Genomic DNA, 21,632 nt, shown 5'->3' on the forward strand with positions numbered 1-21,632 from the left:
AGTTAACGCGCAACTACAAATTCCCCAGGACAAGAACTTGCCCTAAAGCCCTGAACCCCGGCCCCACCCCCCACTCCCAGAGCCATAAACCTGTCACATCATGGGCCCGGGATGGACTGGTTAATAACAGAAAGCCTGGTGTCATAAAGATTGTTAAACTACGTGCCCCAAACTAACTTTTGAGTGTGCGGCAGAGACAGAGCTGCACAAGCAGGGATAACTCTCTTTCTGAAACAAAGAAGACACCTGCTGTTCAAAGGTCAAAACGGAAAATCGCTGCTAGCAAAACCTCCCTATAAAACAAGCTAAGTCCACGTCACTCGCTGCATGTCTCTCTTGCTATTTCTTCAGCGTGTACTAACCTCTCAATAAACTCTAGTACGTACTGCTACCTGCCTTCTCATCCGTGAATTCTTTCTCGCGGCGAGACTCCGACCTGGAGTGGGGCTCCAGTTACATCCAGAGTTGACAAGGATGCAGAGAACTGGAACTCTCCATTGCTGGTGGGAACACAAAGTCCTACAGCCACTCTGAAAGACTTTGGCCACTTCTCATAGATCTCAGCACACACCTCGTATGACCTAACATTCCACTCCCAGATATTTAGACAAGAAAAACAAAAATGTATGTTTGCCCAAAGACTTGTATATAGAAAGTGTTCATAGAAAAACTGGAAACAGCCTAAATGTTCACCAACAGATAAAAACGTAAATAAATTCTGGTAAATTGAAAATATTGATATACACAACAATATGGATGACCCTCAAAATATTATATGCTGACCCAACCCAGTCACAAAAGCATACACAGTTTGATTTCACTTGTGTGAAATCCTTGAACAGGCCAAATTGATCAATAATGACCAAAAGCAAGCCGAAAGCAACTGCCGTGACTAGGTGGTCTGGGTCGGGCTGGCAGGGAGACGGACTTTGCAGGTAGGCACATCCCACATTCTGATTATGGTGGTGGCTATGCACAGGCATCCACTTGTCAAATTTCATTGTCCTACATACTCAAAATTTTAAAATAAAGGGCTTGAATGGGTATTTCTCCAAAGAGGCTCTCCAGGTGGCCAATGAGCTCAGAAGGGGACCTGCAGCACCGCTGTCACCAGGGAAAGGCTGGCCAACGCCTGCAGGAGGGCTCTGGGGCTCGGGCCTCCTTGCAGCACCCCCAGAGCTGGAGTGAGGGGAGAGCTGCGAAGTCCTGCTCCTCAGGGTAGCCTGCCCAGCAAAGGGGAGGCCCAGTGACAGCAAGGGAGGGAACCACCCCAGAGGCCCCCTACTGAGGACCGCACCCTTCAAGCTCCCTCCACACAGGGAGCCACACAGCCCGGAAAAGGCACGTGCTCTGAGGGGTTAAGTCCCCCAAGATGTGTGTGTGTGTGTGTGACACAAGTAAGGGCACAGCAGCATCTAGACAGGTTTCTGCACCTCAGCTCTGCTGACACCGAACATCCTTCGCTGTGTGGCTGCCCTGAGCACTGCAGGTTTAACAGCACCCCTGGCTGCCACCCATGCAGGGCCAGGAGCATCTCCTTCCTCAGGGGACAACAAATAGTCCAGGCATTACAGTGTCCAGCGAATAAGAGAGTAGTTATTGCACAGAGAAACTGAAAGGATTGGTGCTTACCCGTCCCTGTTCAGGGAGGGGTGGAGACTTTTGCCTGCATACCTTTCCTGGCTTCCTAATTTTTGCACCATGTAAACATAAGGCTTGGCGGTTCAGAATTACCTAGTCAAAACTTTTAAAAGAAGTATAATATAGATATCACTTTTTAGTTAAGACGTAACAGAGAGGCTGAAGGGAACTGCCTGAAAATGTAGAGCTGTGTTCCAGTAGCCATGTTTCTTGATGATTGTATAATGATGTAGCTTTCACAATGTGACTGTGTGATTGTGAAAACCTTGTGTCTGATGCTCCTTTTATCTACCTTATGGGCAAATGAGTAAAAAATATGGATTAAAAATAAATTTCTTTAAAAAAAGTAGTATAATGCAGGAGGCCTGGGTTTGATTCCTGGGTTATGCACCCCCCCCCTCCCCGCCAAAAAAGTAGTATAGACAGATGATTGTAGACGTGGAGAGACTTCTGTGATCATTTGAATCCATTGGGTCAAATAAGTTGTAATAAACAATTCTTCTACTCAACAAAGATCTAAGGGAATGGTCCGCCGTGCTCAAGACTTCTTACACATTTATTACAGATGAGTAAACAAGGCAGAGTGGAGGAACTTGCCCTGGATGACACAGCCAAGGAGGCCAGGCTGCGAGGCCTCGATGCAGTGCGGACAGTGGAGGCCAGCCCCTGCCAAGACATTGCTCCCACCGGCTGGCCCTGCAGCCCCCACTGCCCTCTTCCTGGTCCCTTCTCTGTGCCGGGCACTGGCTTAAGGACTAGGGAGCCTACAACCCACAGCCCCTTGCCTCAGGGAGCCCCAGAGCGAGGAACCAGCAGAACGGTGCTGGGGTGGCGGGGGCCTTGGCATCGTGCTCATCTCCCCACTGCCCTGGCCGCCCTGGTTTCTGGCCAGGAGCCAGCGTGGCCCTCGCTGCGGCCTCTTGTACTGGTCGAGCCCTTCTCTTGCTGCTTTGCAGATTTTCTGTCTGGCTTTCACCATTTTACAATAGTGCGTCTGGGTTTTCAGTTTTGTCTTTCCTCTAATTTTGTTTTCCAATTTTCATGCCAACACAGATCATGTGTGTGAAAAGCCAGATGGCCCCGTACAAGCCTGTTCCCTCCCTCCCCCTCACCAGACGCAGAAGCCTGGAGAGGGGACCAGGGGGGCTCTAAGTGCCCCCAGCAGGAGACTCGTGGTGAGACCCTCTCCCTCCAACCCCCGCCTCCCAGGCTCCCTGGCCTGATTGCTTGCCCTGTAGGGACAAAGGCCCACTGGTTACAAGTGAGACTGGTTACAAGTGAGCAAACTGAGGCAGGGACAAGCTCGGGACACATTCCCAAAGCCACATGGGGAGGTAGGACCGAAACACAGGTTTGGGGTCAGGGTGACAAGGCAGCCAGCGGGACCTGTGTGGACTGGGTGCCCCGAGCAGGGGGTGAGGGGCCATGGGACACCCGGAGCCACATCACAAAGAGGCAAGTGGGCCTCCGTAGAAGGGAATTTTTCGGGGGGATGTGGGGAGGAGGGCATGCAGCTCTCCTGGGAAGCAAATTTCAGGGAGAGGCATTGAGGGCAGGAGGCTGGGCCGTGTGTGGGGGGGGCAGATGAGGTCAGCGGGGTCTGCCTGGCAGCCACAGGGCCTGAGGGGCACGGGACTCCACCTTGTCCTAACTGCCTATCTCTGACTTGAGACTGAAATCCACCCGAGGCTCCAGAAGGGCAACTGGCAGGCATGCCGGAAGAAGTGGCCCAAGTACTAGTAAGGGCAGAGGACCTGAGCCAGGACACCCGAGACCCAGGTCTGGCATGACTGCCCACACCCCACGCTGCCTCACCTGAGGCGGCACAGGGGCTTTGAAGGGCCCAGGCAGCTTTGTAATCAACCCCCGGGAGCAACCGGGCAAAGGAGGGGGCGCCCAGGAAAAAATACTTTAAATTAGGTGGGAGGAGCCTGGGTGACAAAAATGCCAAGATGGGGGGCATTACAGGCAGAGGGAACAGTAGCTCAGACCCTGCAAGGCCTCCTGCCAGGGCAGTTCCCAGAGCACCTTAAACAGATGAGGGGCAGGACCCCATGGCTGCAGGCACATGAGCCCCAAGGGAAGGTGGTGACCCACACAGAGCAAGGCTACCAAGGATGGGACAGCAGCTGAGGCTGGAGAGCGAACCACCGCCAGGCATGTGCTTAGCAGACACAGCCACCTCGCCAGAGTCCTGGAATCACCCCAGAGCCCTCAAGTCCTGGGTGATGCCAGGGCCAGAGGAGACTGGAAGGCTCTCCTTGCAGGTCAGAAAATCCCCTCCTTTCCTAAACAGAGGGTCTGGACCAGCGTTCAGCAAGCCCAACATGGACACCACCAGCCCCACAGCTTGTGGAGCTACCCCATGACGCACCAGGCAGCCTGCAGGGGGCTGGTGCCCTGAATTGGATCTCAGCCACCCCAGCTGCCCACCCACCCCTCACCCAGACTCCCCACTCCTTATGGATTCAAAGGCCCTAGAGAATCAAACTCAGGCAGGCACGTGTCCAGAGGGAATGCGGGCCGCCTCATCCTGTCAGACCTGAAGGCTGGAGTCTGCGCTGGCCCAGAGCCAGCAGCCTTCCAGACTTAAAAGGTCTGTGGGCAGCAGGACGGCCACAAGGGCCACACCACCCGCCTAGCCCCTGGCTGCATGCCCACCCCACATCCAGAGCGCACGGGGATGTGGTCAGGGACAGGGAGACGCACAAAAGGAGACCCAGGCAGTGGGGAGAAGCCGGTGGACATCTTTATTCCTGGGGGGCTCAGGAGCTCTTGGTGGGGCGAGCCCTCTTCCTCTTCACCATCACGGGCTTCTGGCTGCGCAGGATGGCGCTGGCTCTGCGGATGGCGGCCTGGGGGCAAGTGGCGGCTCAGTGGGAACCCTCCCTCCAGGGCAGCCCCATCCCCAGCCTCCCCGGGCGCCCCCTCACCATGCGCAGATCCGGGCGGTACTTGTTCTTGCGGATCATGTGGCGGATGCTGCTAAGCGTGGCCCGGGCGTTCTTGTTGATGGTGGTGCGGACATAGGACGTGGCCGGCTTGCGCTGGCCTGAGGGGAGGGCCAGGCTGGGGCTCAGTTTGGCTGTTTGGGGACCCCTTGCCTTCAGTGCCACCCCCCCATCTTGGTGACATCTGTCCCCATTGGCTTGCAGTGCAGTGACAAGGCTCTGCCCTGAGTGCCACACACACCTCCCCCTGGAAGCCCTCGGTCACCCTCTACCACCACCTCCACTCAGGCGCTCTTGTCCCAGGCCACAGGAATATAGCGGAGCTACAAGGACACCAGACTCCAGTGTGACAGGGAGAGTGCAGGTGAGGGGGCACCAGCCAAATAACACTGGAGCTTTAGTACAAAGAAAAGAAGTTCCTCTCCCTGCCCTGACCTCCCAGGGCCAGAGCTGCACCCTCTAGGGTGCCAGGGAGCCAAGAGGGCAGGGCACAGGAGCCAGGGTGTGCCCTCTGGGACAAACACCTGCCTCTCCCCTGTGCCAACAAGCCCAGGCTCACTGATGGGCTAAGAGGAAACACCGTTTTGCTGGGCCATGAGCCCCCAGCCCGACAAAAGGATCTGAAGTTAGACCTGAAGGGGGGTCACTAACAAGAAAGGACCCACCCCACCATCTAGACAGTGGTTTAGCATTGGCTTTGACCCAGCTGTTAACCTGAGTGAAACCCAGACTCCCCCTCATACCAATCCCTCACAACCCAAAAAGACACCTGAGAGCAAAATCCAACTCACCAGAAAAGGGCCAAAGAACCCCGGGTGGGCAAGTAACTGGCTACTGTTCCTGAGCAAGGCCCTTTCCCTCCAGTGTGGTCAGGGAAAGCCCCTGAGGTCAGGAGCCAGCAGGTGGGCCAGGGCCTCACTGCTACTCCAGTACAAGGATACTTACCCACTACCCAGCCAGGCCCAAAGCCAGCCCCAACAAAAACCTAACACTTGTTCCTGCCTTTCAAAACACCCCAGTTAAGAACAAATGTGGAGACTAGATACCCATCTGACTCCACCTCCCCCTCAAATAAATACCTAGGGAGATTCGCTAAAGACCTGTCTGGGCCTGAAAGCTGCAGTTTACAGGGGGCTGCTGAGTACAGTACCCCTTTTCTCAGCCCACACAGGCAGACTGGGCTTCAAACTGTTCCACCCGGATGCAGTCTGTCACTTCCTCCACGTGGGAGCTGGGAGGAGGGTCCTTGTGTGTCTGCCTCAATTTCATCATTCCTGAGATGGAGGTCCTGCCCCCCACTCATCACGGGGTGGTGAGAACTTAACCTGAACACGCCCTGCCCTGTGTGTAACCCTGACCACCCGGCCAAGTCCTACACTTCACACCGAGGAAGAAGCCAAGGGACCCGCCTGGGTCTGGCGGCTGGTAAGGGGGCCGCGATGGAAGCCCGCCAGCCTCCCGGGTCGGCCTGTGACCCTGGGGATTCGAGTCAGTGGCAGAACCACTTCTGTGGCCGACGGGAGCTCCCTGCGCGCCAGGCCTCCGAGCTGGGTCCTGCCGGGGCAAACGCTCACCCGATCTCCGCTTCAGGACCACCACGACCCCTTTGCCGTCGGCCGCCGGCTCCACGCCCACCGTCTTGCGGTGAATCAGCCCGTTGTAGCGGAAGGAGTTGCGGGCCTTCAGGTTATTGGGCTCCTGGAAAGGAGGGGCCGTCGGGGTTCGTGAAAGGGCCACCCGGAGGTATGTGGGGGCTCTTCCCTCCCTCCCTCCCAGCGTTCAGGGCCCCCCGCCGGTACCCCGGGCCGCACTTACGGTGCTGTACGTCTGTTTGTTCCTCTTAATCAGGAAACTGGAGCAGTTTCGCACGACCATCCACTGCAGATGCGCAGACATGGCGGCAGCTGCGGAGAAACGGGCCACGTGAAGACCCCACACGCAGCGGGCCGAGCCTGGGAACCTGGGGAGCCCCGACAGCAGATACCTAGACCTCAAGCGGGGGAAGCTCCGACCTCAGGCGGCGGGGCTGAGCTCAGGCAGCCGAGTAGCTGCACAGAGCTGGGGCTGGGGGAAACGTGAGATTCTACAAGAGCCCTGGCGGCGGGGCTGCGGTCGGCCAAGGACACGCGGGACGTGGGGGAATTAAAGAGGAGGAGCACGCTAGGGAAAGAGATGGCGGCCTGCCATGGCCGACGAACAACCCACACTCACCTCTTCCCCCAGCGACAGCCGGAGACGGAAAGAGGCGCGCAAAGGGCGGGGCGACGCCTCTAATACTGCACACGCATTTCCGCTTCCTGTCCTGGCATGGCGTGAAGCCTCTTGTCCCCGCCTCTTTTCTCCCTTCGGCCCCACCTCTGAGGAGGTTCGGGGACGTTCGGCTATTTCCGCTCACCGGCCTCGCACTGCTCGGGAATCTTCGAAAATCTTCGGCTACAGAATTTCGGGCGTGTTTTCGGCTGTGGAAAGCCACTCTTCCGAGGATCGTTCGAAAGTTTTCGGAATCCTACGGCTGGATTTCCAAGAGCTCCAGTTAAGCTCCGGATTCGCGAAACTTGGCACACGACCGGCACTTAATTAGCATTTATTTTATGAATGAAAATGTGAACGAGTAAACCAAGTCTTGTTCCGGCGTCTTCGGATGCTTCCGATCTTCTTCGTACGCCCTCGGCTACTCTCGCTGTAGACACCGAGGGTCGCTCGGCCATCTCCGGAACTCTCCCGAAACGCTGTTCGGAAGCGTCCGCCTTTCCGTTCTCGCCTACGCACGGCTCGAACCTGTTCGGAAACACTCGGTCTCCATTCGGCCGCATCGAAATCCTTCGGCTAATCCCTGCAGCCCGCGTAGTTGGCCTTCCCCAGAGTCCCCTTAGACTGACAAAGTTTTAAGCCGTTTAAAGTCAGGGGAGAACCTAGAGGGAACCTTCTCGCAGACTGGCTACCCCAGGGGAGCACGGATTTCCTTCAAGGGCGGTCTGCTGCTTGGAGAGAGGGAGATTTGCATGTGGAACCCCCTCTAGCTTAGGGGGTTCAGTCCCGGCCGGGCCTGCCCCGTGCGCACCGCGCTCCCCGGCCCTGATTTCTGTGGTCGGGGTCACCGTTGGCTCGTGGCGTCCTCCGCTCCTCCCGCGCGGGGCCCGTGCCTCCTAGCGCCTAGACGCTGCCGAGGGCAGGGCCGCATCCGGCCCACGCGAGCCCTTGAGCTTCGCTCCCCCGCGGTCCTGACGCCCGAGGCCTCGGGTGTGAAGGGGCGCCCAGGGCCGTGTGGCCCGCCGTCGCGCCGGGAGGATGCCCCAGGGCGCGCGCTTGGAGCGGGGGGGGCGGGGGTAACTCCGCCTCCGCTGCGCCCTGGGTCCCTCCTCAGAGCGCCTGGCGTCGCGCCCCCGTCCCCGCGCAGCGTGGAGGCCAGGGGCCTGGCCCGCCCTTGTACCTGACTTCCCACCCCAGCCGTCGGGGCCCGGCGCAGGCTGGGCCTCCAGAACCGCGCCCTGCGCAGCGGCCGGTCTCCCAGGTGCCCCGCGCTGACCCCCGAGTCACCCTGCGTTTTGACCTCTTGTGCCGGGAGGTCCTGGGGACACGGAGGCCCGTGGCCGCCCAGCTCCGCGCGCTGAACCCTCCCCCCCCGGCGAGGGCCTCCGTGCGCAGGCACCATCGTCAGGGCCGCCACTCGGGCCACCAGGCGGGCGCCGGGCACACCTGGCACCGTCCCCTGACCCCGCCCCGCGCCCGGCCGCACCCCGGAACGCGCTCTCGGGCCAGCCCAGCCACGGCGGGGAAGGCCATGGCGACGGCGGCGGCGGTGGGCCCCTCGCCGGGGTCCCCGCCGGGAGTCACGTCCCTGCCCGCGCCCGCGGCCGGCCTGGGGCGCTGCCGGGTGGCGCTGCTGCTGGCCGTGGCGCTGGACGTGGCGGGCATGGCGGCGCTGCTGACCGGCGTGTTCGCGCAGCTGCAGGTGCGCGGCCGCGACTTCGGCGACCTGCTCATCTACTCGGGCGCGCTGCTCGTCTTCCTGAGTCTGCTGGGCTGGATCTTCTGGTACACCGGCAACATCGAGATCTCGCGCCAGGAGCTCGAGCGCGACTACGGCCTGCGGCCCTCGGCGCTCGCCCGCCTGGCGCGCAAGCTCTCCCGCCGCTGGTCGGCGCCGGCCTCCGCCCCGCGCGCCGCGCCCGGGACCCTGGGAACGCGTCCGGCCCGCGCGCCCCTGCCGCCCCCCGCCGGCTCCCGCCGCGTGCGCCTGCAGCTCGTCACGCTTGAGGCCGGGCCCGGGGCGGCGGGGGCCGGCACCGAGTGACCGGAGGTGAGGGGATGGCGGGCGGGGACGAAGAGGGGAAGGAGGAAGAGAACACCCAGAGACGTGGGGAGACGGCGGGAGAGATGGGGATGGGGAGATAGCAGGAGAGGTGGGGAGACGCTGGGGAGAAATGGGGGTCTCTGGGGAGAGATGGGAAGTCGCTGGGGAGAGATGGGGAGTTTCTGGAGGAGAGTTGGGGAGTCTCTGGGGAGAGATGGGAAGTCGCTGGGGAGAGAGGGGGGTTGCTGGGGAGAGGTGGGGGCTCGCTGGGGAGAGATGGGGACACGCTGCCGGGAGATGAGGGCTCGCTGGGGGGAGATGGGGACACGCTGGCAGGAGATGGGGGACACGCTGGGGAGAGATGGGAAGTCGCTTGGGGGAGATGGGGGTCGCTCGGGGGAGATGGGGAGTTGCTGGGGAGAGATGGGGGTCGTTGGGGGGATGGGGAAGGAGCCAGATGGAGGCTCAGAGGAAGGGAGGGAGGAGATTGGAAACACAGAGGGAAACAGAGACTCTGAGGGATGGTGACCAGGAGAGGGAGAAATGGAGCTGTCCGGACTTGGAGAGATACATGAGACCCTGCACCCTGTGGACGGGGCTAGTGGTCCAGGTTAGCCCCCAGCCCTCCACGGCCCCTCCCTGCGCGCCAGCTGCCAGGCATACAGCTTGGTCTGTGTGGCCTCCACGTCCACCGTCCCCAATCCTCAGTGGAGGAGACTGGGGTCCAGAAAGGCCTCACCACTTGCCCAAGGCCACCCAGCTTGTGAGCCGAGGAGTCGGGATTCTGCCGGGTGGTCACAGGGCCAGAGAAGGACACAGGGAAAAGACACAGGGAAGGCCTGCCCCCCCTTCTCCTCTGTCCCTTCTTCCCCCCCTCTCCTCTGCTTTCTGTCCTCTTCCCTAAACATACACTCCCGCTTGCCCTCCCGCTCAAGGTCCTGCTGGGACTCCACAGTGCCCTCCAGTTGGTTAAGTCGAACCCACTCACCTGGCATGTGGACCCCCCACAACAGGGCCCCACGTCTGACCTCCGTCAGTTCATAGACTGCCAGGCCCTTCCACACCGACTGACCACTGTCCGTGCTCTTCCCAACCCAGGAATACCCCTTCTGTCCGCTGTGCCCAGAAACTCCCCACATGCCTTTGATGGTTCAGTTTCCCTGCCCTTCTTTGGGCCTCTGTTTTCCGAGTTGCCCCTCTGATTGCTTGTTTGTATCCCTGTGTGTGGTGTCTGTATTGGTGCGGTCTCCCCGTCCTGATAGGGAGCACCTCGAGCGTAAGGCCTGGGTCTCTCCTGTCTTTATTCCTAGCATCGCCAGCAAGGAGTGTGAACTGAGGTCACCAGAGGTTGATGACTGAGTGGGTGGGTGGATGGATGGAAGGATGGGTGGATGTGGTTGGATGGATTGGGCAGGTGGGTGGGTGGATGGATGGATGAGTGGATGAGTTGGTAGGTGGATGGAAGAGTGGGTGGATATGGCTGGATTGACGGATGGGTAGATGGATGGGTAGATGGATGGGTGGTAAGTGGATGGATATGGTTGGGTTGGTTGATGGGTGGCTGAGTGAATGGTGGTTGGAGGGGTGGTTTGTACAGATAGATAGGTGGATAGCTAGATTGGTTGATGGGCAGATGGTCTGGGTGGATTTGGGCACTAATTATCTGCTATTGTTCTTGAGAATTGAGAGAGTAGTCGCTCAAATCATATCCCATGTTCTGTGGTTCAGATGAGGAAACCTGCTTGAGAAAGGATGAACAATGGTATGCCTAGGGGAAGCGCCACCTAATAGAGTTTGGCAGATAATGCAGAGACAGCCACCTGTGTCAAAGGCCCTTTCCATTTGCTCCGACGGCCCACACAGCTGAGGCGCCCGCCACAGTTGGACTCACCTGCGGACTTGCCGTGGGCCTCTCTTGGAAGGAAACCGGGCCTGACCCAGTACAGGTGTCCCTTTTAACCGGGACGGCAAGAGGCTTCCAGCACATGGAGGGCTCGGAACTTGAATTTCAACCAAGGAACCCACAGGTCCTGGCTCCAGAGGCTCCCCTCAGGCCCTGGGGCTGGGGTTACCTGAGGTGACAGGCACAACCTCCATCGCCTCTGTCTTCCTGCCTTTACCCTCTCTCTCCCCATTTGATGTTGTCTCTGTCTGTCTATCTTTCCTTCTGCAGATCCGTTCTTTCCTCTCTCTGAGTCTCCCTCTCGGCCTGTACCACTGCATTTCAATGACTTAAAGGCCTGCAGGCATGCTGGGGCCAACCCCAGGTGGGTGGGATGGGGGAGAGGGAAGCATATGCATGAGTGGATAGGTGGGGTGGGGTAGCATAACAGGAAAGGGCTCAGCCCCCCACCCCGAGCACTGAGTGAGGGGGCCTGGGAACATCCTGAGAGGCTGATGACCCCTCCCTCCCTCCTGTAGATGCCTCTGACTCTCAGGACCAGGCTGAGACATGGCCAGACACCCTCACCTGGCCACGAGGACACCACGCCTGGCCACTGGGACACACCTGGCCACCAGGACACCCCACCTGCCCCCAGGACACCTCGCCTGGCCGTGGGGACACGCCTACCTGTGCCCCTCTGCTCCTCGCCTGGATAAAGGGCTCTGCCTCACAGCAATGCCTGTCTGTCTGGGAGAGGGATGGGGCTGGGGTGGGGAGCAGGGGAGGTTGCTGGCTTCTTTCCAGGGCTGCCCGCCCCCACCTGGCCTGGCCATTCTCACCAAGGGACCACCCAGCCTCAAGCCAACCCCTGAAGAGGGTCCGAGGGCCAGGCTGTCGTGCCCAGAACCCCTTCCCCAACTCAGCCCAGACCCCTCCTCATGGGCATCCCTGTGTCACCCCCCCGGAGGGTACGGGAAGGGGTCTGCAAAACATGGACTAGAGGAAACGCCTACGGAGGGCATGCCCGGGGCCTTTCTCCATGCTGTGCTCCAGGCCAGTTCCAAGAAACTTCCCGCCCAGGCCATCCACTTCAGGAGTCCCATGGCCTGCAGGAAGGGGTCTGCACTGGGGCCCCACGGCGCTCTGTCACCGGTGGCCGGCACATTCTGGGAGCTCCAGGGGGTGGGTGGACAGCAGGAACCATTGGCAGCTGTGCCCCCACTTTAGGAGGGCAAGGGCTACGCTGTCCCCGGCCCAGTCCAGGCCCCCCCCAATGCAGGCCCCTGAGCTCAGGACCCCCGCAGCCAGCCCAGGCCACCCCCCATGCTGTGATCACAGCTCAGGACACCCACTCAGCCCACAGCCCCCTCAGCTGGGGTCCCATCAGCACAAATCCCCTAAGCCCCACCCAAGGCGCACACACACATACATGCGCACACAAATGTGCCCGCACATGCTTATGCATACACATGTGCATGCTTGTGCTCATACACACTTGCACGCGCCCGCACCATGGACCCCAAGGTCTCTGGCCCCGCCACTCACAGCCAAGAGCTGGCGCCTGTGGGCTATGTGTGTATTGAGGGCGCCCACCAGGGGAGCCTCTAGTCTTCCTCCTCCTCTTCCTCCCCCAACTCTCCCTCCCCCTCGGTGGCCCCCGAGGGCTCCCCAGTCCCCTCAGCGGCCTGGGAGGCCTGCTCGCTCCCCGCCGACGTCTTCACCACGCTCTCGCCCCCTCGGTCCTTGGACAGCAGCGAGGCGGTGCGCGATGACGTGTCGCACTTGCCCTGGAAGAAGGTCGGCAGGTGCAGCATGTCCCGGCGCTTCGCCCACCTGGGGGAGGAAGGCAAAACTCAGCCGCCCCGCCTGCCCCTCGGGGTGTCCCCTGGAGCCTCCGCCCAGCCCGGGCCCCACTCACAAGTACAGGCAGATGCTGCCAACGAGGAAGAGGAGGCCGCCGCACGTCCAGCCCAGCGCCAGCAGGTGCTTCTTGCGCATTGTTTCTACAAAAGGGGGGCGTTGAGGAGCGGGGTCCCCGCCGCCAGTGCCCCCGCCCTGACCTGTGGCCCCGGTGCCCCAGCGCTCACCGTCTGGCCGCTGGTGGTAGCAGACCCCATCGCGGTAGCAGCACCGGAGACGCAGGCAGAGGTTGGGGTTCTCGATAGCCGCCTGGCCCCCACAGCTCTCCCGGTCCCACACATCGCCCTCACAGCCTGGGGACCGCAAGCAGGCAGCTCCGTCCAGGGCCGGCCCCCAGGGCCTCAGAGCCAGGGCTCCCAGCCAGGCTCCAGGGGGCCTAGTGCTGACACTGCGCAGACCCAGGGGCCCCGTCCTCCCTCCTCCAGCCCCGGGGGTCCAGCTTCCCAGTCCCTCCTCCCCCAGACCTGGGAGTCCAGGCCCCCAGCCCCCCTCTTTCCTCACACCTGGGGATCCCCCAGCTCCTCCTCCCCTAGACTCCCAGCCCCTTCTCCCTCACACCCAGAGGTCCAGGCCCCCAGCCCTTCCTCCTCCAGACCCAGGGGTCAGGCCCTCAGCACCCCTCCCCCAGACCCAGGGGTTTAGTCTGGGAGTGTCCCCCCAAAGCACCCAGGGTTTCAGCCGCTGCTCACTCCATGGATAGAAGAATCCCTGGATTCCGTTTCCATCTGTGAGGAAAAAAAGCGGTGGAGTTGGGGAACGGCCTGGAGACTGGGGACGCCCCTTCCTCAGTTCCCTGGCCCTCTCAGCAGCCCCCTCACCTACTGAGCCCTGAATCAGCAGGAGAAGACCCAAAGCTGGGATCCCCGACCCTGCCATGTTGCCTCCCCAGGCCGTGGGCCGTCTGTGGGGAGATGCCTCCCAAGCTGTCTCCCCAGCAACTGGCTCGGCCCCGCCCGCCCAGCCCCCCAAGTTCTAAGTTCTGTTGCTAGGGAGTCCCCTCAGGGGTGGGGAAGGAGGGAGGGGTCGCTCTGGCCAGCTCTGCCAGGTTACTAGGGAGTGGCTTCCTTAGCAACCAGGGGACGGGGCGGGGGCGGGCAGGCTGGAGAAGAGCCCCCTTAAACTTGGCAGGAGAGAGAAAGCTGGAGGGGGTGTGGGTCCAGGTTTAGAAGAGTTTGTCCTGAGGTACCTTCTTCCGGCAAATGGGAGGGCCCTGTTGCTAGGGAATTCCTTTCCTTAGTAACCTTAGAGCCTAGAAGGCAGGACTTATGACACCTCCTTGTGGGGGGGGGACTGCCGCTTGCAACCAGGTGAGGGGTCTCTGAGGCTCAGAATGCCTCACTGAGCCCCATTGTTAGGGAAGGTGCCCCCCCCCAGCAACCTGGCTGGTTGGGAGGGAAGGTCAGCAAACGGGGGCCAGTTCCACCCACCCGTGGGGGAGCTTCCAGGGGTCAGTGGCCTCAGGCCCCACCTAGGGAATGTGTAGGGGATGGGGGTGCCCAGGGGTGACTGAGGTGTTTGGCTGGGGAGCCCGTTCCTACTAAGGCCTCAATTTCTCCACCCACAAATGGGAACAGAGGTCACCTAAGGGAATCGTCAAGCTTCTTTTTTGGGTCTCCCCTAGGAGTGGGCAAAAGGCTCAGCTTCTGAGGAGAGGAAGGTAGACTGGGGGCTGAGACGGCTCGTGACCCCTAGTTCATCCCCACTCAGCCCCATGGGACAGGACGGAAGGAGTCTGAGCTCCCACCGGGTGGCCTGTCTTCGGGTCTGGACCCCCGGGTCTGAGGGAGGAGGGGCTGGGACCCCCGGGTCTGAGGGGGGAGGGGCTGGGGGACCCGAGTCTGAAGGGGGAGAGGCTGGGGGACCCTGGGTCCGAGGGGGGAGGGGCTGGGAGTCCCAGGTTTGAGGAGGGGAGGGGCTGGGGCCTGGAGCTCCAGTCTGAGTGGGGAGGGGCCGGGGCGCCTGCGTCTGAGGGAGGAGGTTCCAGGATCCAGACCCCGAGTTTCGGGAAGCCACCGAGGCTGCCCCCTACCCCCTGTGCTCTCCCACCCGCCCGTCTCCTGTAAACATCCTGGTGGGTGCCGAGGGGGCCCCCCGCTGCCTCCGTCAGAGATGACACAGGTCAGAAGGGGCACGGCAGGGGGCCGGGGGTGGGGGTCAGAGGGGTTGCGGGGCTGAGGCCGAGCAGCTGCTGACCCGTTTCCTGTGTCAACATCCTCTGGACCCACTTCCCAATTCCCGGGATTCCTCAGGGATCAAAGAGGGTGGGGAGGCCCGCTGCCTTGCCCGGGCCGCGGCTTTGGACTGGGGGGGCCCGTCACGGCCTCACCGCTAATGACAGGTTTGGGCTGCCTCTGCGGCTGGCCTGCTCCGTCACCCCCTAGAGGCCAGACAGGACCCCCCAGGGACAGACAGACGGACACACACATCCTCGGACCTGCTGACCTCACACCCAGCCAGCCTCGCCTCACCCAGGGCCTAGCACATGAGCAAGGATCTGGGGGTCCCCCTATTCCCCCGGCATTGCCCCCCCGCGCCTCGGACCCTGCCCTTGGAACCTCTGGCACCGTCTCCCCGCATGTCGGTCTCTGAGCCTCAAAGATTGCCTCCGCTTTCCCTGGGTTCCTGGGTGCCTGCATCTGTTTCTGCTCGTCTGGTCCCTGCTGTCACTTCTCGTGACCCCTACCTGGCTTCTCCGACTCTCGTCCTCAGCTCCATCTCTCTCCCTGTTGCGGTTTGGCCTTTCCTGCAGGAGTTGCTGGGGTCCCCACCCCAGGACACCCACCCACCCCATCTACTTTGGCCTCTGGGGGAGGGGATGCCTGATCCCCCCACCCTGGGACCACTGGCAGGTCCCCAGAGCTCCGGACCCTTCCCCACACAGAGTGCACCCCAAATTGCAGAATGTCAATAAGGTTTTTCTGCACCTTTCCTGAAACTAGGATTTAGGATCCGGAGGGTGAAGAGCTGGGGGCCCGGACCCCCGGGTCCAATGGAGAAGGGGGCTAGGGGCCTGGGCACAGGGGCTGGGGGCCTGGACCCCCAGGGCTGAGGGAGGAGCGGCTGGGGGCTGGGTGAGGAGGGACTGGGGGAGGAGGGGCTGGGGGCCTGTGGGTGGTAGAGACCCGCATTACTAGCCATTGTTGCTTCCAGCCTGGCCACTGGCCCAGAGCCCCCATCTTCTCAGGCCCATCCATCCCCCCAGGCTGGTGGCCTGAGTCACTTTGGCTGGCCCCGCCGGTCTGGGGGGGCTACGTCAGCTCTCCCCTCACTGACGCAGCCTTAGGCCCCCCACGCTGACTCAGCCGGAAACAGGCCCCCTGAGGGGCGGGGAACTGGTGGTCAGGAGGCCTGGGTCCTGGCGGGAGTGAGCACTGGGCAGGGCCCCTGGGGGGCCCTCGGAGGGGGGTGGCTATGACGGACCAAGGGAGCGCTCTCACCTGAAGGATGAGCTCATCCGCCACCTGGGGGCTGTGACCTCACCTCCCCGGGGACCTGAGCAGTCGGCCCCCCACAGCGGCTGGGGGTGAGGAGGGAAAGCCTCCAGGCCTCAGGGATGGGGACAGGGCGGGGCTCTGTAGGGGTCCTTCCAAAGCCCATCAGCCCCGTCTCCTCCACAGGCCCCTGACCCTGGGGTTGGCGCCTCTGTGCCTCAGTTTCCCTGCTGTCGGTCTTGGGGCCATCTCTGCCTCTGTCTCGCCTGTGCGCCCCGTCTGCACCCCTGCCTCCATGCCATCTCCCCAGAAATTGTGTGTCTTGGGGACACCCAGCCCCACACCTCCCCTGCCTGGACGCCCCCCACCCAGCTGCTCCATCTCTGAACGGCGCCATCTAGGTGTCCCTGCCCAGGGCCTCTGCCAGCAATCTCCTGTAGTGTCCCGCCTGGACGTGTGTCTGTTTGGAGGCAGTAATAAAAACTAACAGGCTTGACAGCCGGAACAACGGCTAGCGGCTCCTGAGGGCTGGCTGTGCGCTTCCCTCGAATGAGCGTGGGTCCCCCACAGTGGGGGTGGGGGCTGGGCTCGCCGGCTCTCCCCCATCCACAGGGACGGTGCCCGGGCCCAGGGCCACCTCTGCTGAGCGTCCCCCTGCCCTCTCCCCGCGTGTTCCACCTGTCTCCCCGAGAAAGGCTGCCCGCCCCTCTGTCCCCACTGGGCACCCCCAGGCTCAGCTCAGCGGCCCCTTTTCTCCAGGTAGCTGTCTCTTCAGGCCTCCTCCGTCCTTGCTGCCCTGCCCCATGTCCCCATGCCCTCTGCACCTCCCCAGCCCCGGAGTGCTCCCCGGCTCTCGGCCTGTGCACACTTCCACCTGCCTTGCCCTCCCAGCACGTCCCCAGCCACCTCTGTCGCTCAGCCCCGGGCTCTGTCTCTGTATGTCTCGTCTCACGTGAGAACCAGTCTCAGTGTCTCCATCTGTCCATCATCTCTGTGTCCCAGGATCTCTGTCTTTCCTTTGTCTCTGTTAGTCTGTCTGTGTCCCAGAATTTCTGTCTTTCCTCTGTCTGTCTCTGTCAGTCTATCTCTGTCCCAGTGTCCCCCTCTCCCTGTCTCTGCCTCAGTGTCTCCATCTCTCCATCTGTCTCCTTGTCTCTCCCCCAGTGTCCTCATCTGGGTTTCTCTGTCCCAAGGTCTGCATCTCTCCATCCATCCATCTACCTCCCTTGCTCTGTCCCAGTGCCCACCTCTCTCTGAGTCTGTCTCCCCATCTCCCTCTTTCCATCTCTTGGAGTCTCTCCGCTGAGCCTGCATCTCCCCAGGAGCGTGCCCTGTGGCCCCGCAGCCCCCTCTCCTGACACTCGTCCCCCTGCCACCGCATCTCTCCCCGCCTGTCTGGTCCGGAGGGTCCCCCACCGCAGCCTGGCCCCAGCTCTTGGGCCGCGTGTGTCTGCTACGGCCAGCCGAGGAGGTGGAGGGAGGGGCCGCCGATGACCTCACCAGCCCCTCTCCGACCACCCCCCCTTTCCCTTTTCAACTTTTCCAACTTTTCCTTCCGTGCCCTCCTGGGCGCGCGACGCTCAGCCCTGCGAGGCCGCCGCCGACTCCTCGGAATGGAAAAGGCAGGGAGGGAGGGTGAGTCAGGATGTGTCAGGCCACCCTCCCTGCCGCCTGCCCCCCGCCCGCCCGCCTCGGCCCCCTATATAACCCCCCAGGCGGACACACTCCCTCACTGCCGCGGCCCTCGCTGCTCACCGGCGCACCCTACATGTCTCCCTTCCGCGGGCCGCGGCCCAGCTGACCCCCGGGGCTCCCCCGGCAGCGGACAGGGAAGGGTTAAAGTCCCCCAGCTCCCTGCCCCCTGCCCCGGGGAACCCCTGGCTCTGTGGGGACATGAACTGTAAGTTGGTTCCAGTTCACGGTAGCGGGGGGAGGGACCGAGGGCGGGGAGGGGGGAGCGCAGGCGGCGCGCGGCGCAGCGGCCGGGGCCCTGCACGGTCCCAGATGCGAGGGGTGGGGAGCGGGAGAGGCGGCGCGGCCGGGGACAGACCAACAACGCCGGGGCGCGAGACCGGGTGCCCCGGCCCCCCGGAGAGTCGGCGCGCGCCGAGACGCGGCCACCCCGAGCGCCCATCGCCCAGGCTCGGGGAGGGAAACTGAGGCACGGCGAGCGGGCGCAGGGGAGCCGCGGCCGGAGCGCGGGCGCCTCTCCCGTCAGAGGGAGAAGGGCCGGGGTGCAGGCGCAGACGCGAGAGCCGGGCAGAGAGTGGCGGGAGGACAGACAGACAGCCGGGTGGAGAGCGGCGGGAGGGCACCAGGGGGCGGGCTGGGGGCGTGAGGAGGGAGCCGGGCGGCCCGGGAGGCGCTGATTGGCTGGCGGGGGTGGCGAGCAGGGATGGGTGCGGGGGAGCCTGCGGGCCCGAGCCCCTGCGCCCCGAGCGCCACCGCAGGTCCCAGCCGTCCCGCCTCTCGGCCCCGCCCGGCCCAGGTGCGCCCGGGGTCGTCCCCACGCACGGCGGCCCACCTCGGCTGGGGCGCGGGGCCACCCGAGCGGACGTCCCGGGGCAGGGGGCGATGGATCCGGGCCACGGTCCTCGACTCCGCCTGTCTCCCCTGCCCCCAGTCCAGCTCGGGCTCCCGGGGCCGGGGGAGGGGGCAGGTTCTGGCCTGTGCCACCCCCCTCATGCCCCGCCCCGGGGCCCAGATTCCGGCGTCCGGGGGCGGACGGGAGACGCCCGGCCGGTCTACCCGCCCCGGGCCGCGTCTGCTCCGACGGGCGGGGCGGCCGCCAGCGCCGGGGTGGAAGAGGAGAGCCCGCCTCTGTCCTGCGACCTGCCCTCGGGGGCGCTGCGCTCCGACTCGAGACCCCCAGCCCCTCTTCCCTCAGACCCGGGGGTCCAGTCCCCCAGTCTCTCATCCCTCATACCCGGGGACCCCCAGCCCCTCTTCCCTCAGACCCAGGGACCCCAACTCCTCCCTCCTCAGACCCCGGGGGTCTCCCAGCCCCTCCCCATCAGACCCGGGGACCACCAGCCTCTCCTCCCCAGCCCCACTCCTGGGTGGACCTGAGCTCTCCGCGCCCCACCCCCAGGTGTTTGCCACCTACTCCTGGCGGTGCTGAGCCTTTGGCCAGATAGAGCTGCTGCCCCTGGGCCTCCCCCGGGCCCCCCGCGGACCTTCCCAGACCCTCGGACCGACCTGGACAGCACCGTCCTTCTGACCCGCTCCCTCCTGGCGGACACTCGGCAGTTGGCTGCCCAGCTGGTAAGAGACTGGAGGGGACGGGCCAGCCAGGACCAGTTCCGGAGTGACAGAGACCCAGAGGGGACTGGCCGCCCAGGGCGCACTGCCTGGAGGCTGACTGACTCCCAGGAAGGGGGAGACACAGGGGCCCATGGGGGTGGGTGGATAGGGTGCTGAAGCCGGGCCGGGACCCCTCACCTGCGCTTCTCCACCAGAGAGACAAATTCCCAGCGGACGGGGACCACCACCTGGACACCCTGCCCACCTTGGCCATGAGCGCAGGGGCACTGGGTGCGCTGCAGGTGAGGACGATGGGGGGCGGGGTCTGGGGCGAAGGTGGACTCGGGCAGTGGCTGGTGGGGCTGGGGCGGTCAGAGACAGCACGTGCCTGGTGCCCCTGACGCCCCATCCCACCCCCACCCCCAGCTCCCCGGCGTGCTGACGCGGCTGCGCAGTGATCTGCTCTCCTACCTGCGGCACGTGCAATGGCTGCGCCGGACGGGGGGCCCTTCTCTGAGGACCCTGGAGCCCGAGCTGGGCCACCTGCAGGCCCGGCTGGACCGGCTGCTGCGCAGGCTGCAGCTCCTGGTATGGCCTGGGCCCCTGATCCTAGAACCCGGCTCTGAAAAGTCAGAGCCTACTTCTAGGCCCGCTCTGAGACCCCAAGACCCCTATCCTGACACCCTAAGGTCTGGTGGCACTGAGACCCAGACCCAGAATGCCATGCTGAAACTCCAGATCTTTACCCCAAGGCCCTGAGAATGCCCACAGGCCCCTGCGGCACCGGCCCCCGAAACCCCAAGATCCCAGACCCCAGCTGGGAGCTCTTAAGACCCCGAGCCTGCCCCCAGACTTGCAGTTCCAGACCTCACCATGTCTGTGTAACCGCAGCACCAAGATTCCAGCCCAGACGGGCCTTATCCGACCCAATCAGACCCAGCACAGAGACCCCAGACCCCAGCTACAAGAGCCCGAACCTGACTCTAAAGTACCCCCTCCCCAAAGCCTGGCTCTGGCACCCCCACCGTTTGAGCCCTTCAGTCTTCTGAACCCGTGATCCTGAAGCCCTCCCTGACAGCTTACCTGATGAACCCCCGCCATGCCAGACTCTCCGGAAATATGCAGCCTGGACTCCCCTCCAAACCCCTCACTCCCTCGATGCTCCCCACACCCCTTCCCTGGACCCCCCACTGCACCCCCAGCTGTTTGCTAACTGTCTCATCTTCTTCCCACAGATGTCCCGCTTGGCCCTGCCACAGGTGTCCCCGGACCCCCCGGCGCCCCCCCTTACCCCACCTGCCTCAGCCTGGGGGGGCATCAGGGCAGCCCATGCCATCCTGGGGGGATTGCACCTCACCCTCGACTGGGCCGTTCGGGGGTTGCTGCTGCTGAAGACGCGGCTGTGACCGCAGCTCGGGGCCACTGTCTCTTTTGCAGCCAGCTCTTATTTATTTATTTATTTCAGGACTGGGGGGGCATAGTAGCCAGATGACCCTCCCTGCCGTCTCCCCCTACTTAGATCGGGTCCCTTGAGGAGACCTGGAGGGGGCACCTGTGCCTTATTTATATTTATTTATTTGAAGGGGGTGGGGGGCCGGGGGACTCGCGGGTCCCCGAGGAGGAGGGGACTGGGGTGCTGAGAAGTCCTGCTATGGTGCCTTCCGGACCCCACCCCGCCCCGGACCTGGGCAGGAACACATGTTATTTATTAAACAATTACTTTTTGTGGTGGTTTGGGCAAGGGGTGAGAAAGGAGGCCTGGGTTTTTGTACAAAAATGTGAGAGGCCTTTGGGAGACGGAGAAAGGGAGAATTAAACTTGTCATATACACACGCTTAAAGGCCCGTTCTCTGAGCACTGGGGGCTGGACGCCGGGGTCCCCAAAGGGACAAGATGGGACGAGTCAGGGCCAAGAGTGGCCCAGTGGGCAGCACGGCAAAGGGGACGTGTGGCTCCACGGGGTAGGGGCTGAGTCGTACCCAGAACGTCAATAAATATTCAGTAAACATTTGAATGGATAAAGGAAGCTTCCAGAAAGTCACCCAATCACTGGCAGCATACTATTGGGGAGCCCTGCAGCTGGACACAGCTGCATGTTCCGGGTTGGTCATTTTGACCTTTATTTACAAAAGTGAATGGGAAACGACCTAAGTGCCCAAAGTGGGGTACCAGCCTCCACATCAGGGGTTGCCAGCGAGCCATTAAAAGGATGCACAGGAGACTGCTTAAAGACGTAGAAAGACATACTGTTGTGGGAAAGGGCAGAC

General features: G+C 62.7%; 4 protein-coding genes across 10 annotated transcripts in view; 2 read left to right on the forward strand and 2 right to left on the reverse strand.

Annotated features, from left to right (window-relative positions):
* Positions 1-4,368: 4,368 nt before the first annotated feature.
* Positions 4,369-21,632, reverse strand: part of RPL28 (ribosomal protein L28) — a 36,746-nt gene continuing 19,482 nt past the window's right edge. Inside the window, exons 1-5 of one of the 2 annotated variants that reach the window (XM_077130729.1) lie at positions 6,804-6,934; positions 6,408-6,496; positions 6,167-6,290; positions 4,575-4,693; positions 4,369-4,496 (exon numbers count right to left, since the gene is read on the reverse strand). In XM_077130729.1, coding sequence (XP_076986844.1) covers positions 4,407-4,496; positions 4,575-4,693; positions 6,167-6,290; positions 6,408-6,488 — 414 coding nt within the window. In that variant the 5' untranslated portion in view covers positions 6,489-6,496; positions 6,804-6,934 and the 3' untranslated portion in view covers positions 4,369-4,406. Of the gene's footprint in view, positions 4,497-4,574; positions 4,694-6,166; positions 6,291-6,407; positions 6,497-6,803; positions 6,935-21,632 lie in introns of those variants that run through there. The other variant, XM_077130730.1, reaches the window with a different exon arrangement.
* On the forward strand, positions 7,935-11,503 carry TMEM238 (transmembrane protein 238). The gene is made up of 2 exons (XM_077130728.1): positions 7,935-8,892; positions 11,308-11,503. The coding sequence occupies exon 1, from the start codon at positions 8,374-8,376 to the stop codon at positions 8,884-8,886; it is 513 nt and encodes a 170-aa protein (XP_076986843.1). The 5' UTR covers positions 7,935-8,373; the 3' UTR covers positions 8,887-8,892; positions 11,308-11,503.
* On the reverse strand, positions 12,320-13,653 carry TMEM190 (transmembrane protein 190). The gene is made up of 5 exons (XM_077130727.1): positions 13,510-13,653; positions 13,381-13,416; positions 12,859-12,984; positions 12,690-12,774; positions 12,320-12,604 (listed from the first exon to the last, which is right to left on the reverse strand). Exons 1-5 carry the CDS (start codon positions 13,565-13,567, stop codon positions 12,376-12,378), a joined length of 534 nt encoding a protein of 177 aa, XP_076986842.1. The 5' UTR covers positions 13,568-13,653; the 3' UTR covers positions 12,320-12,375.
* IL11 (interleukin 11) lies at positions 13,689-21,194 on the forward strand. Of its 6 annotated transcripts, none has more exons than XM_077130734.1 (6): positions 13,689-13,736; positions 14,313-14,348; positions 19,214-19,386; positions 19,581-19,667; positions 19,792-19,953; positions 20,601-21,194. In XM_077130734.1, exons 4-6 carry the CDS (start codon positions 19,638-19,640, stop codon positions 20,769-20,771), a joined length of 363 nt encoding a protein of 120 aa, XP_076986849.1. In that variant the 5' UTR covers positions 13,689-13,736; positions 14,313-14,348; positions 19,214-19,386; positions 19,581-19,637; the 3' UTR covers positions 20,772-21,194. The 6 variants fall into 6 exon arrangements, with proteins under 6 accessions (XP_076986849.1, XP_076986848.1, XP_076986847.1 ...); XM_077130733.1 differs by lacking the exon at positions 13,689-13,736 and adding an exon at positions 13,751-13,998; XM_077130732.1 differs by lacking the exon at positions 13,689-13,736 and adding an exon at positions 13,751-13,873.

The sequence above is a fragment of the Tamandua tetradactyla genome, chromosome 16 (genome assembly GCF_023851605.1).
Source record: "Tamandua tetradactyla isolate mTamTet1 chromosome 16, mTamTet1.pri, whole genome shotgun sequence".
In the NCBI taxonomy this organism is placed as follows: domain Eukaryota; kingdom Metazoa; phylum Chordata; class Mammalia; order Pilosa; family Myrmecophagidae; genus Tamandua; species Tamandua tetradactyla.